General features: G+C 38.3%; 1 protein-coding gene across 1 annotated transcript in view; it reads left to right on the top strand.

The window, feature by feature from the left end:
* The window catches only part of wdfy3 (WD repeat and FYVE domain containing 3), an 87,531-nt gene that overhangs the window by 48,545 nt on the left and 25,798 nt on the right, over positions 1 to 13,188 (top strand). The window contains exons 19-30 of the mRNA XM_068310442.1: positions 1,862 to 1,962; positions 4,901 to 5,119; positions 5,320 to 5,504; positions 7,534 to 7,765; positions 7,985 to 8,145; positions 9,750 to 9,861; positions 10,268 to 10,458; positions 10,936 to 11,088; positions 11,407 to 11,480; positions 12,306 to 12,467; positions 12,555 to 12,649; positions 12,805 to 12,925. Of these exons, the coding sequence (XP_068166543.1) occupies positions 1,862 to 1,962; positions 4,901 to 5,119; positions 5,320 to 5,504; positions 7,534 to 7,765; positions 7,985 to 8,145; positions 9,750 to 9,861; positions 10,268 to 10,458; positions 10,936 to 11,088; positions 11,407 to 11,480; positions 12,306 to 12,467; positions 12,555 to 12,649; positions 12,805 to 12,925 (1,806 nt within the window). The remainder of the gene's footprint in view (positions 1 to 1,861; positions 1,963 to 4,900; positions 5,120 to 5,319; positions 5,505 to 7,533; positions 7,766 to 7,984; positions 8,146 to 9,749; positions 9,862 to 10,267; positions 10,459 to 10,935; positions 11,089 to 11,406; positions 11,481 to 12,305; positions 12,468 to 12,554; positions 12,650 to 12,804; positions 12,926 to 13,188) is intronic.

The raw sequence follows: 13,188 nt of genomic DNA, 5'->3' as shown, positions 1-13,188 counted from the left end.
GAGTACGTTTATATACGTAGACAAAAAACAACAAAGAAGAGATTTATGTGTAAATTTGAAACTTCAGCATAAGAAGCAAGAAAAATTTTCATTTGTCCAAGTATTTCCATTGCCACACACTAAAATTTAATCAGCTATTTCCTTCCATCAATTTTTATAGAAATCCCTCCTGTAGTTTTTATGTACTTGTGCTGACAGACAAACAAGCAGATGAGTTAAAACACAACCTCCTTGGTCAAGGTAAAAACTGCCGTGAAGAACCCTGCATATGACAGCCAATTTACCACGGCATGAAAAATCAATCTAAACTGTATTTATTCCCTTTTAACCATATCTTATTTAAGTGCTAATTCTTTGGAATGGGCTTCAACTTTCAGCACAAATAGAATTTGTTTGTAAAACAGCATTTTATTAGTGTTGTGTGATATTTTAAAAGGCTTGTCATGGTGTCCCAAGTACCTCCATCATCTCCTCTACCTTAACAGAGAGTAGTACACAAGCTGCACAGTAAAGCTCCTCAGAGACAGAATCCTGTAAACTCTATAGACTTATTTGTTGTTGCTATGAGTTAAAAAAAAATTAAAATTAAATCTTCAGCAATCATCAAAACAATTTGCCTTTGACATCCTACTTTTAAAAACCAGCATCGACACACACGGTGATCATGATCCCTCATAATTTGTTGACTTTTCTGCCACCCTTTTAGTCCCGTATGTCTCGCTGCAGCCGCCGCCTCAGAATGAAACATGGAGCTTCTCCTGAACACAAAGCAAAGCAGCAGCATGCAGTCAAAGAGGCACTGGCCCACTTTCTCCTCAGCAGCAAGAACAGAACAACACACACACCTACACACACCTACACACACCTACACACACCTACACACACACACACACACACACACACACACACACACACACACACACACACACACACACACACACACACACACACACACACACACACACACACACAAAGCCCCTCCTTTCTTTCCCATCTGTCATCATGAAATATTGATGCTCCTGTGGCTAATAGAAATCTCATCTATGTGCACATCTACTCGCTCCGTCATGCACAACATGCTTACACACACACTCAGTGGGTGGATGGATGGAAGAAAGACCCCATATGATTAATTAATAATTATAAAATGTCTTTCTGACCAGAAAAAAAAGGAAAATTAGCATTTGGCAAGCTGTTGAAGTCCCTGGAGGGTTTTTGGTTTTATGTGTGTGTGTGTTTGTAACCTAATCAAGTAGATGAAGAATGAGCTAAAAAGACTTGTGTCATCATTGTGAGGCAGCAGGGTGCCGTTCTTGTTAGTAAAATAGATTGTTAAGCAAAGTGTGTGTCTTCCAGAAATGTCCTTGATCAAGTCATTGAATTCCTGCCAGCTCCGGGGTCGCTGTCTCGTAACTAACCCTGACCTCTCACCCTCCTCTGCAGGTGGAAAAACAAAAAGAGAAAGCCATGTAAAATAAAATAAAAAGAAAGAAGAAAAAATGAAGTTCTTTTATGATCTAATCAAGTAGCCTGTCTTCATGTATGAGAAACAGAAAATGAAAAATGAATGATTTTGAATCAACTTGGATACTAAAATGTTCTTTTTCTATTATATCACATTAAAATACTAAAATAAAAAGGTTATATCAAGAATTTCCATAGCCTGGTATTTCTAATTTACTACTTTTAATGTGACTCTAATCCATGGCTATTACATAGCTGCTACCTAGCTAATAGTTTATTTGGTTGATATAGACTGTGGCAGGAGTACATCCTGTATCCAAACAGACATGTTTTGTACTTCCTTTTACAAATGTTTCAACATTCATACATCATTCATGTGTCATTTGTCTCTTTACAGATGCCTGTTTTTGCCAAGCCTCGCACCTCACAACGCCCCCACCAACAACACCAACTCCTCAGGTGTCAGCGATGGAGCAGTGCTGAGCGGAATGGGCACAGGTAAACACAGTTTGTATCCTCTGAGAGGATTTTTACCTAACATGTGTCGTGTTGGATAGTGTGGTAATAAGTAATGGTGTACTGAGTGACTCACTGGCGAGTTTTCTATTTAACCACCTAGCAGAAGACATACTTGTATCGTCTCACAAGTGTCTACAAATGTAACCTGATTTGTGAACAGTTTATATTCTTTCATTTTGTTTTATATTATTTTATATTGTAGAATGTTGTTGTTGTGACTCCTTGGCACTGTTCCCCCAAGGTCAGTTATTTTATGACGGTTGTAATCGACCAAAATTCATGATTCATGTTTCATTCAAATTTCAAATTCAAATTTCCAGCTATTATCCTGACGTTCAGTATGTTAAGAATAGTTTTAGTCTTACTGAAATCCCATTTTATCCAGACATGAGTGTCTTTATGTCTTTATTGTTAGTCGGCCCTGATTGAAGATATATTTTGAATGTTTGGTAAGCCTTGTGAGTTGATGTTTAGCAGAAACTGAGTGTTTATGTACACCTCGTATCACTGACACTTTTCATTTGGCTCAGCTGTTAAAGAGGAGAACATTGCATAACTGTGGTTTGGGATTTAACCACCAATTTTATTGTCAGTTTTTACGAGTTAGTTTGGCAGACGGCAAACTGAAAAGTTTATATTTTTTATTTTTCCTTGGCCCTATGGTATCATATTTTTTCCATGTACTGTATAATTGGAGTAGAAATCTTTCTTTTGTTTAAGGATTGAAATTGAAAGATAAAGTTCTACTGCATATCCCCCAGTCTGAACCAATACAAACATGTAAACACAGACACAAACATATCTTTGGACATTTATTTGAATTTCCCCCCCATTTTTCAAACCACACATGCCACCACACCACTCACATCACAACGTTTGCTTGATACATCTACAGTATGGTGTTGTTTGTGTGCGCCATGTTTCTCCTCACATCTTTTGGTTTTCCCCACATTGATGCATTTCCCTAATGTTAGTTTGTCCCGACTTCTTTTGCTGCAGCTTTTTAGAACCCGTAAGGATTTCTTGATCTAACCCACAAAGAACACATTAAAAAAAAAAATGCTTTCAGTTTTCATCATTTGTGCATGCGGGGGAGAAAACCCTCAACACCTGAAACCCAAACAAGCACTGACTAATGTGTGTTTCACCTCCTCCGTGGTGCACAGATTCATATCTGCAACCTCAGTCCTCAGGCTGTTGGTTTATTGGTCGCTGGTTATTTTGTCTGTTAAAAACAAACCTGATTGTTTTAAAATGAAACATAAAAAAATACCAGCAGAGATTCTACAGAGGACGGGTCACAGACCTGGAGACAGAGATCAATCCAATATACATTGACGTTATGGATGATTTTCATACTTAGAGTCTAATTTAGCATTAATGAAACTCTCCTTTCCTTTCCTTTCCTTTCCTTTCCTTTCCTTTCCTTTCCTTTCCTTTCCTTTCCTTTCCTTTCCTTTCCTTTCCTTTCCTTTCCTTTCCTTTCCTTTCCTCTCCTCTCCTCTCCTCTCCTCTCCTCTCCTCTCCTCTCCTCTCCTCTCCTCTCCTCTCATCTCACCCACCCCCAACTCCCACTGATACAGGACTATCTTCCCTCCATCTGTCTACCTATTCTTCTACTTCCTCTGTCTTCCTCCACCCCCATGCTATTTCTATAACTAAGTCCTCCTCCCTCTTGCCTGCCTGTCACTCACATTTTCATTTTCTGTCCTTTTCATCTCTCACCTCAGTCTTCGACCTTTCTTCTTCCTTCCTCTCATCAGTGTTTATTGTTCTCTCTCTATTTTCTATTTATCTCACCTCCTTTCTTGCTTCTTTTTACTCAATTCCCTTCCCGCTCCTTCTTTTCTTGCCTCCCTCTGTGGTACCACTCCTGTCTAACCCATATCTTTAGATGTCAGGAAGAAGCTCGTTCATCAAAATATCCCCATTCAGCTCATGAAGTCATAGAACCTCTGTTGTATCAGCCAACTACTAATATAGAATAGAGATGGATGTGTTGCCTCAAACCAGTTTTCATCACAGTTTGTGCAGCAGTTCCACCACAGCTTTTAATGCAACATTAATGGATTTCTTTAGCAATGCAAGACCCATGAGTGTATAGTCAGCTACACAAATAAGAAGTAATGTGATGGGACCAATAGCTTGCATTTAGCTTGTAGCGGGGTCTCTTATCCAGTATAGTCTGATGCAAAAAGTAATCCTTGTTCTCCTGGCTCAGAGCTGATGCTGGTAGGCAGACAGGGAATTATACTGCTCTGGCCAATTTGAATTCAGTCCGGTCTGATAATCTATGAGAGTCAATGAATCTTGACTGCTGCAGGAAACTGTGACTAAGAGACAATGTGGCTGAGTTATACTTTCAGGTTTTGAGCCCAATATACTGTAATTTTACTTACATTAATTGGGCTCTGTAGTTCCAGCTCTTTTTGATAGTAGCCTGGTTATTTCTGACCTAAAGAATGACTTAAGATCTTGTTGTCTCACAGAAAAGCTGCACATGTGTAAATAAAGGAATCCTGTAGTCTGTCTAGAAATTATCATGTTTATGTTACTCAGCAAAAAAGTGAAAAATGTCTTATTAGGAAAAGAGAAATGTGCCTACTGGTGATCCTGAAAGCAAATATGTAGAGAGAAAGACGCGTGTTTCTCTCAATGTATCAGTATTCATACGTTGTGGTGGGATGAGCTTCACTTGTGGCATTTTTGTTGTTGTTTTGGTGATCTCAGTGCAAAATCTGTGAGTGGATATCATTGTGATCCAAATGCCAGACTTCACTTATCTCCAAACAATTTGAACTTTTAAAGAAAATCAGATGTATTGTTGTCCTACATAGATCTAATAGTTTGTAAATGATTATATTATATGATGATATCTTATATGGACCTCTTCTCTCTGAACCTCTTTCACCTCCAGGAGAGCGCCTGTTTCCTCCTCCATCAGGCCTGAGCTACTCCACCTGGTTCTGCGTGGAGCGCTTCAGCGCCGCTCCTCACGCCCACCCGGTGAGGCTGCTGACCATCGTCCGACGGGCCACGTCCTCTGAGCAGCACTATGTCTGCCTGGCTGTGGTGCTGTCTGCCAAAGATCGTTCCCTTACTGTCTCCACCAAAGAGGAACTTCTGCAGACTTACTGTACGTACCGTCAGAATTTAACAAACGGTTTCATTTATTATTACTGGTGACGGCTGTGTAGCACTAAATTAATCACATAAATTGGTGAAGTAGAATTGGTTAATGATTTAAATATGTTTAAGTCATTATTCAGAATGATATGTTTTAGAGACTTAACGTTTGCTGACACCCTCTGATTCATCTTTATCCCTCTAATAAAGCAGCGGACGAGTCCAGTGAAGAAGCCTCCTTCTATGAGATCCTCCCTTGCTGTGCCCGTTTCCGCTGCGGCGACCTCATCGCTGAGGGTCAATGGCACCACCTGGTGCTGGTTATGAGCAAAGGCATGCTGAAGAACAGCATGGCCACGCTGTACATCGATGGCCAACTCATCAGCACTGTTAAGGTAAAGTTGTGCTCTAATGATGGAGATGCACGTTTTCTGTGGAAGACTCTTCCTTTACAGTTTTATGGACTGAGTTTTCAGGGGATAGAATGACAAATATAATCCAACCTCTGTGCAGGAGATTCTATAACATATTACTGTTATGCTTTTAGGTACCCACTGGTATCTACTAGTTTCATCTGTAATGACAACTGATTGATTTTTCAAGTAATCAGATTATAATCAACTTGTTACAATATCAAAAACGCTAATCACAGACCAAAAAACATCTTGATATTTATTAATGCTTCATCTTAAGATTCCACACATTTTATTTACTTCAAACATAAAGGCAAGGTTTTTTTTTTTTGGTTAATAATCCAAATTATTTATTCAGAATTTTCATTAAGTCCTACTGATTTCTCTGTCCAGGATGTTTAGCTGCTGTTTTAATCCAATAGGACAGGGGTGTCAAACTCATTTTCACAGAGAGCCACATCAACATAACTGCTGTCCTCAAAGGGCCAGATGGAACTAATAAATGTAAATAAATGTAACTTAATATAATGTAACGTAAATATAACTATTTCTTAATGTTAAATAACTCTGATTTTATTGCTTAATCAAGTTGCAAACATTACAGTTTCACAGAAAAATTTGCTTATTGTTCTATTATAACATAAATCCTTTTAATTTGTCAGGTTATGAAATCCACAGAACTCCATCAATCAAGGATCAAATTTTCCAATGAATAAAAAAAATAACATCATACAAAAATTAGAAAATTAACTTTGTTCAAAACGTTTTTGTCAAGAGTTAAATGGGCTTATTTACAGTATTTTCCGCACCTTAAGGCGTACTGGATTATGAGGCGCACCTTCAACGGATGACCTGTTCATATTTTTTTTTTCATATATAAGGAACACTTGGATTATAAAGCGCATCGTCGGTTTTTATGAAAATTAAAGGCTTTTTGGTGCTGCATTGTGGGAAATATTGTTTTTGGTCAAAGCTCACTTTTGATCTATTTATTTTTAGAAACTCTGACCTTTTGTGCTCTCGCAGGCCACATAAAATGATGTGGCGGGCCACATTTCGCCCCTTGGCCTTAAGTCTGACACGTTTTAAGTCAAGCTTTGAACGATATTCTCGCAGTATTGCAGTCAGCATACAGTAGTGTGGCTTGTGGTTTAGTGACTTCAAATTCTCCTGAGATTAGAGATCAGAGCAGAGAAATGGCTCGGCAGACCACAAGTCCCGGTTTCCTCTCAGTGCCGCTGAGAGCATTTCCTGCTGAGGTTGTCACTGAGAAAACAACAAGTTGCTCACACGTGCCTGTTGTGTCTCTGCGTACATTTACTATTGAGCTTGTGGTTTAAATGTCCCTGATGAATGAGATTGTGTAAGGCACACATCTTGTCTCTTAAGAATAAAAATGTCTAATATGCTCATGGGTGCTCTTGAAATCCATCTATCTAGTATCCAAAGGAATAAGGGCAGCTGTAAAAAATGCTGATGAAGCCTGACTTTAGATTTATAATTCTCAAAAATAGGTGTGTTTGCTCAAGTTTCACATGAAATCATCTTTGTTTTTCTGCTTATTACAAACTGTTTTTGTGGCTTCATTTACATTTTAATCCTCTGTACATCTTTAAGTGTTCGTTAACCTCTGCTGTCTATCATTAATGCCTGTCACCAAGGACTTTTTTTTATGGAATGATTGTTTAATCATTGTTCAGCTAATTCATTTATTATTGCATATGTATATAATAGTGTTGTTAGTGTTATAAAGATGTTTTAATCTTTTTTTCCATCCAACAAAATTTTGCTTTTTGTAGTCATTTAAAACATTTCCCCCCTCACAAATCAACTGATTATTTCATCAACCAAATTAGTCACTTCTGTGAAAATACAACATAATTATTATTATGTGGATACTTGGATGTGCTGAATATACGGTGATTTGTCCCATTTCTGTTATTGAATACAAATTAGAATAAAGCCTGTATTTATCCTTCTAGAGATCACTCCTCTCTGTTCCCTTTTCCAGCTTCACTACATCCACAGTACACCGGGTGGCTCTGGCTCCACCAACCCTCCTGTCGTGAGCACCGTGTATGGATATGTGGGTACACCACCTGCTCAGCGCCAGCTCTCCAGTCTGGTGTGGCGTCTGGGTCCCAGCCACTTCCTGGAGGAGGTCCTGCCTGCCACCAGCGTTGCAACCATTTATGAACTGGGCCCCAACTATGTTGGCAGTTTCCAGGCCGTCTACCTCCCATGTGAGTTTTTACCTTGATTTCAAATTTCAAGTCTGGGCTAACAGAAATGTTAGCCTCCTTTTGTTGTCTCACAAAAAAACTTTATTTAAGTAGTTCTAATCTTTTAGTTTCTTTCTTGTGTTCTCTGTTTTCTTTGCCTATCTGTTAGAACATTGTATTCTGTTGACACAACTTTCAACTTTATTCCTTTTTCTTCACTTTACCTTCACTTTGTCCCAGGTAAAGACTCAAAGACAGAGGTGGCACCTGCCTCCCCAGTGACTCTGGTACCGGAGGAAAAGGTATCCTTCAGCCTCTACGCACTCTCGGTCTCCACTCTCACTGTGGCTAAGATCAGGAAAGTCTACAACAAGCTGGACAGCAAAGCCATCGCCAAACAGGTCAGATGTACTTCTGCTTGATAGACTTAACCTTTGGTTTCCAAGACTGAAGATGTAGTTTCCATTTACAAGATATCCTGTAATGCTGATTGTGAAATGTTCAGAACCATGTAAGAGAATCACCATTGGGTATTAAAGGGTCTCTCTCCAAAGACTCGGTTGTTGATAAGTAAGGATGGTTTGAGCTTCATAACTATTGTTGTGTTCTAATTTTTCTTTTTGGCAGCATCCCAGCTTTTTTGCAATTGCAATTGGAAGTTTAACCTTTATCAAAGTTATAATAGTTCTTTATGTCTCCACCAAAGGTTGCATGGAAGGTTGCCCTTCTTCATTTGTCTGGCCATCTGTGAAATTGTATATGATCTGTGGTCATCCTAAAAAAAAACACTGGACACAATGCATTGAACCTGAGTACAGACTTTGTAGGGATGCTAGATTGTTTGTGTCAGTTTGCTCATATTTACCTTTTACAAAGGTCATGGTCTGGCCATATTAGGACAAAGTGAGCTCATAGTGGGGAGCATCTGTGCGCAATTTTCTCAGGACCTGTTTTATATATACTGTATATATGTATAATATATATATATATATATATATATATATATATATATATATATATATATATATGTGTGTGTGTGTGTGTGTGTGTGTGTGTGTGTGTGTATATATGTATATATGTAAATATATATATATATGGTGTGTGTGTGTGTGTGTGTGTGTGTGTGTGTGTGTGTGTGTGTGTGTGTGTGTGTGTGTGTGTGTGTGTGTGTGTGTGTGTGTGTGTATATATATATATATATATATATATATATAAAAATTTCTTCATTTTTTTCCCATCGTATCTTGCAGGGAGACTTAGTCTGTGCTGAGTGAATTGCTCTGATGAGCTCACTGACTGCCAGTATGTCTGGCAGATTCTCCTTCAAGTAGAGTGCAGACCAAATTATGTTTACAGGGCAGAAGGATGCAGGGTAGATAAGCACATGTGTGAAAACGTGAAAATGTTCATCCAGTCCTTTAACATAGATGTGCGTTTACACATGTATCTTTGCATTTACAGTAACAAACACGTCATGTTGTACAGGCTTGAGTGTGTGTACTTCTAATTATCTCTCTCCTTCATCCTTATCTCAATCCCCACCTGTCTCGTTGTTTCCCTGCCTGCTATGCTATTAAACCTCAACCCATAGTGCCTTAGAGGAATCAAATGGTGAAGACGTGCTGAGGCAGCGTCTCTGTTACAGCAGGGACCTGCTATAGAGAACAGCAGGAGAGAATAGAGTATGGTACTAGAAGCGAAAAATTTCATAGATATTTTGTTATAGAAAAAGACTACCTTTATTCTTTCTTGCTAAATGAAACTAGTGAATGCAACATTTTAGTCACTGTATTCAAAATATAATTAGAGCTCTTGTTTAATTGGTCCAATGTTGTAAATGGTGGAATGATTCGTTTTTAGTGCAGCTTTGAGCAACACATTCTTATTCCACACATGATAAATGTCAAATGAGAAAGTCATCCAAAATGCTCAGAGACTAAAGAATGTATTTTATTTTATTGTTATTTAAAAAAAACAACAACTTTGTCTCTGTCTGCGTCTTTAGCTCGCTGTGTCTTCTCATGAAAATGCCACCCCAGTCAAGCTGATTCACAACGCCGCCGGCCATCTCAATGGACCAGCGCGTACCATCGGAGCTGGAGTCATTGGATATTTAGGTAAAAAAAAGTCTGAAATCATGCATAATGTCTGCTGGAAACCTTTTATTTTGCAGTAGTTGCTGAGGTCCTTGTGGGATTTACTTGTTCTGATACTCCGCTGTGCTGCGCTACAGAAGAGGAAAATTTATAGTTGTCAACTTAGAGAAATATTTTTTACTGGAGAAGAATTGTTGATGATTCTGAACTTTCTCTATGCAGTCGTTTTTTCCACACATTAAAATGTAGGTTTGGATTTTTATCTTCCCTTAATAATAAAAACTTAAATTTAAAAACTGCATGTACTGTGGGAAAAGTAGATACACTGTATATGTGTATGTGTTTCTGTACCATGTGTGTTAGAGGTTTTTGTAATTTGAAATTCTTCCAATGAAAAACACAACTTTCCTTCTTTTGATGCTTTCAGGTGTCCGTGCCTTCGTGGCCAAACCAGTAGCCACAAACCTGCAGTATGTGGGTGGAGCGGCGGCCATCTTGGGCCTGGTTGCAATGGCATCAGATGTGGAGGGGTTGTATGCAGCCGTCAAAGCTTTGGTGTGTGTCGTAAAAAGCAACCCGTTGGCCAGTAAGGAGATGGAGCGAATCAAAGGATACCAGGTTAGATCAAGTTTATTCATTTGTGAATGTTGATAAAATGTTACGTTTCATTAATCGGATGATACTCAACAATTGTTTTTGAAGTGAACAGTCAACAACAAATCTTATTCTTTTTACAGTTTTTTTTGTATGCCTGAATTATTTAAGTCACTCCCATTGCCAGTCACCAGAGCATTTATATTCGGAGTACAGCCTTGCTGTTATAATTTTGCTGTTTCTCTTTTATCAGAATGCTTATTTTCTTTTGATGTCATTGAGAAAATTGTCATGCTGCCATAACTGATCTTAAAACTTTCTGCTGTTTTTTTTTTTTTCTTGAGGAGAATCTCACCACACATTCATTTGGTTGATCTTTAACCAGAAGATTATGTCTTGATTTAATTGAATTTGATTGATTGATTTGATTGAAAATGAGGCGTTCAAAATGCTTCGAAACATGACGGTTAAAGTGCTTCTGCTGCTGTCTGTCCTGTGCAGCTGCTGGCCATGCTGTTGAAGAAGAAACGCTCGCTGCTCAACAGTCACATCCTCCACCTCACCTTCTCTCTGGTGGGGACTGTTGACAGCGGCCATGAGACCTCCATCATTCCCAACTCCACTGCCTTCCAAGATCTGCTCTGTGACTTTGAGGTGAGGGGTTGGCGATGCAGATGGACCCACTGCCTCCATTAGTTCATGAATTAAAGTAATAATGATTTCAGTTTTACAGCCTTATTGTAGTCCAGAAAATAGTAAATGTAGTCAGGAATGCCAGCTTTGCTGATGACCTATGAGTCTGATGGGACAGGGAGAGTCACAGATGTGTTTTGGGAAATGCTGTGACTAATATGAGACAAAGAATCTTAACTAGGTTGTTGGTACATTTGATAAATTTGGGCAAAGTGTGTCAAGAGTTCACCGCTGATTGTTGACTGTTGAACGTAACTTCTGTCTCCTTTTGCTCTTCAGGTCTGGCTCCACGCTCCCTATGAGCTCCACCTGTCTCTGTTTGAACATTTCATTGAACTTCTGACAGAATCCAGGCAAGTTTCTGAAGTTTTTTCTTTATTTTGGAGGGGGAGTGGATTCTGTGCCTCGCTCAATGCATTTCAGTAAGAATCGTTTATCCAGCGAGAGGTTACAAGAACGTTTTTAATGGTTTCTGAGATATACGCAAAAACTTTTTTCCTTTAAAACTAAGTAGAATTTATTTAATAAAATATATCTTGAGTAAAATGTCGGGAAATGTCTGCATGGTTCTGATGTTTTGTTCATTGAAAATATATCGAGCAGTTTTTGTGTTCTAATCCAGAAATTGAATCTGAAGTGGTGACACCCTCATCTCAATTACGTTCAAACTGTTCAGACCAAGTTGGACAAATGTTTTTTAAAAATTGAATTTTCTGAACTTGGAGAGACAGGTCATGAGTGCATGAATGTTTTCAAGAAGTAACTAAAAGCCTACAGGCTTATTTTTGAAATGTGTCATGTTTTTGAAGTTTAAGACATTTTATTTAAACAAAAAAAATAAATAAATAAATAAATATATATATACAGTATATATATATACAGTATATATATATATATATATATATATATATATATATATATATATATATATATATATATATTCATACATGTGTGTGTACATGTGTATATGTGTGTGTGTGTATATATCACTTGCAATCATATAAGTTTATTGAAGTTTTGTTAAAATGTATTAAATGTTTTAAGATGATGATTACACATGGATTACATGCTGGGGGGTTAAAGTGGTTAAATTGTGTGTCAGTTTGAATACAGGAAGTGAACTGGCAGCATTTCTTACTTTTTGGTGTCATCTGTGCCCTTCGCTCTCTCTGAAACAGTGAAGCTGCAAAGAATGCCAAACTGCTGAGGGAGTTCCAGCTGATTCCCAGACTGCTGCTAACCCTGAGGGACACCTCGCTGTCCCAGCCGACTGTAGCTGCTATCAGCAATGTGCTCAGTCTGCTGCTGCAGGGCTTCCCCAACCCTTATGATTTACTGCGGTAAACACACGTTCAGATACACTCGTCTACAACTGAGACTGGAACTGACAAGAATAGAGATAAAAGTTTTCTTTCTTCAACTTGCAGGTTTGGCCAGTTCATCTCTTCTACACTTCCCACATTTGCAGTGTGTGAAAAGTTTGTTGTCATGGAAATCAATAATGAGGAGAAGATTGACGGAGGTAATAATCATTTAATTAAAGTAACGTTACCGTGTATGTTTCCGAATACGTCACATGCTTCACACCTGTCTTCACATGTGTGAAAATGGGTGATTGGTTGCTATTTCGTCAGATGATTTGATTGTTTCCTTGTGAAAACTTTCTTGTGTCTCCAGGCAATGATGATGATTTTGGTGGTCTCCTGTCGGCCAGCCTCATTCTGCTGAGAAACCGCCTGCTAGACAACCTTCTTCGACTTCTCTTTACCACCAAAGAGAAGTGTTCCGTAAACGCACAGTAAGACAAAAGTCTTCCTTTTTCTCATCTGTTCATCATGAAAATTCCAAATCTAAATTCCCTTTTTTAAGTATTTTTAAATATCATGTACATTACTTACATTTTGGATTTTTTTTTTCTGTTAAGACAAAGCTGCTCTGTTGTTGTAGAGAGTAGAGTAGGACTTTATTGATAAAGTAGGACTTTATTTATTTGTATTTTCTAGTCTGACAGACAATTATCCAAAATGCATTTATAACACTTTTATTGGTAATACAATTTCT

The sequence above is a fragment of the Antennarius striatus genome, chromosome 3 (genome assembly GCF_040054535.1).
Source record: "Antennarius striatus isolate MH-2024 chromosome 3, ASM4005453v1, whole genome shotgun sequence".
NCBI classification, from domain to species: domain Eukaryota; kingdom Metazoa; phylum Chordata; class Actinopteri; order Lophiiformes; family Antennariidae; genus Antennarius; species Antennarius striatus.
This window is presented reverse-complemented; position numbering and strand designations above follow the sequence as displayed.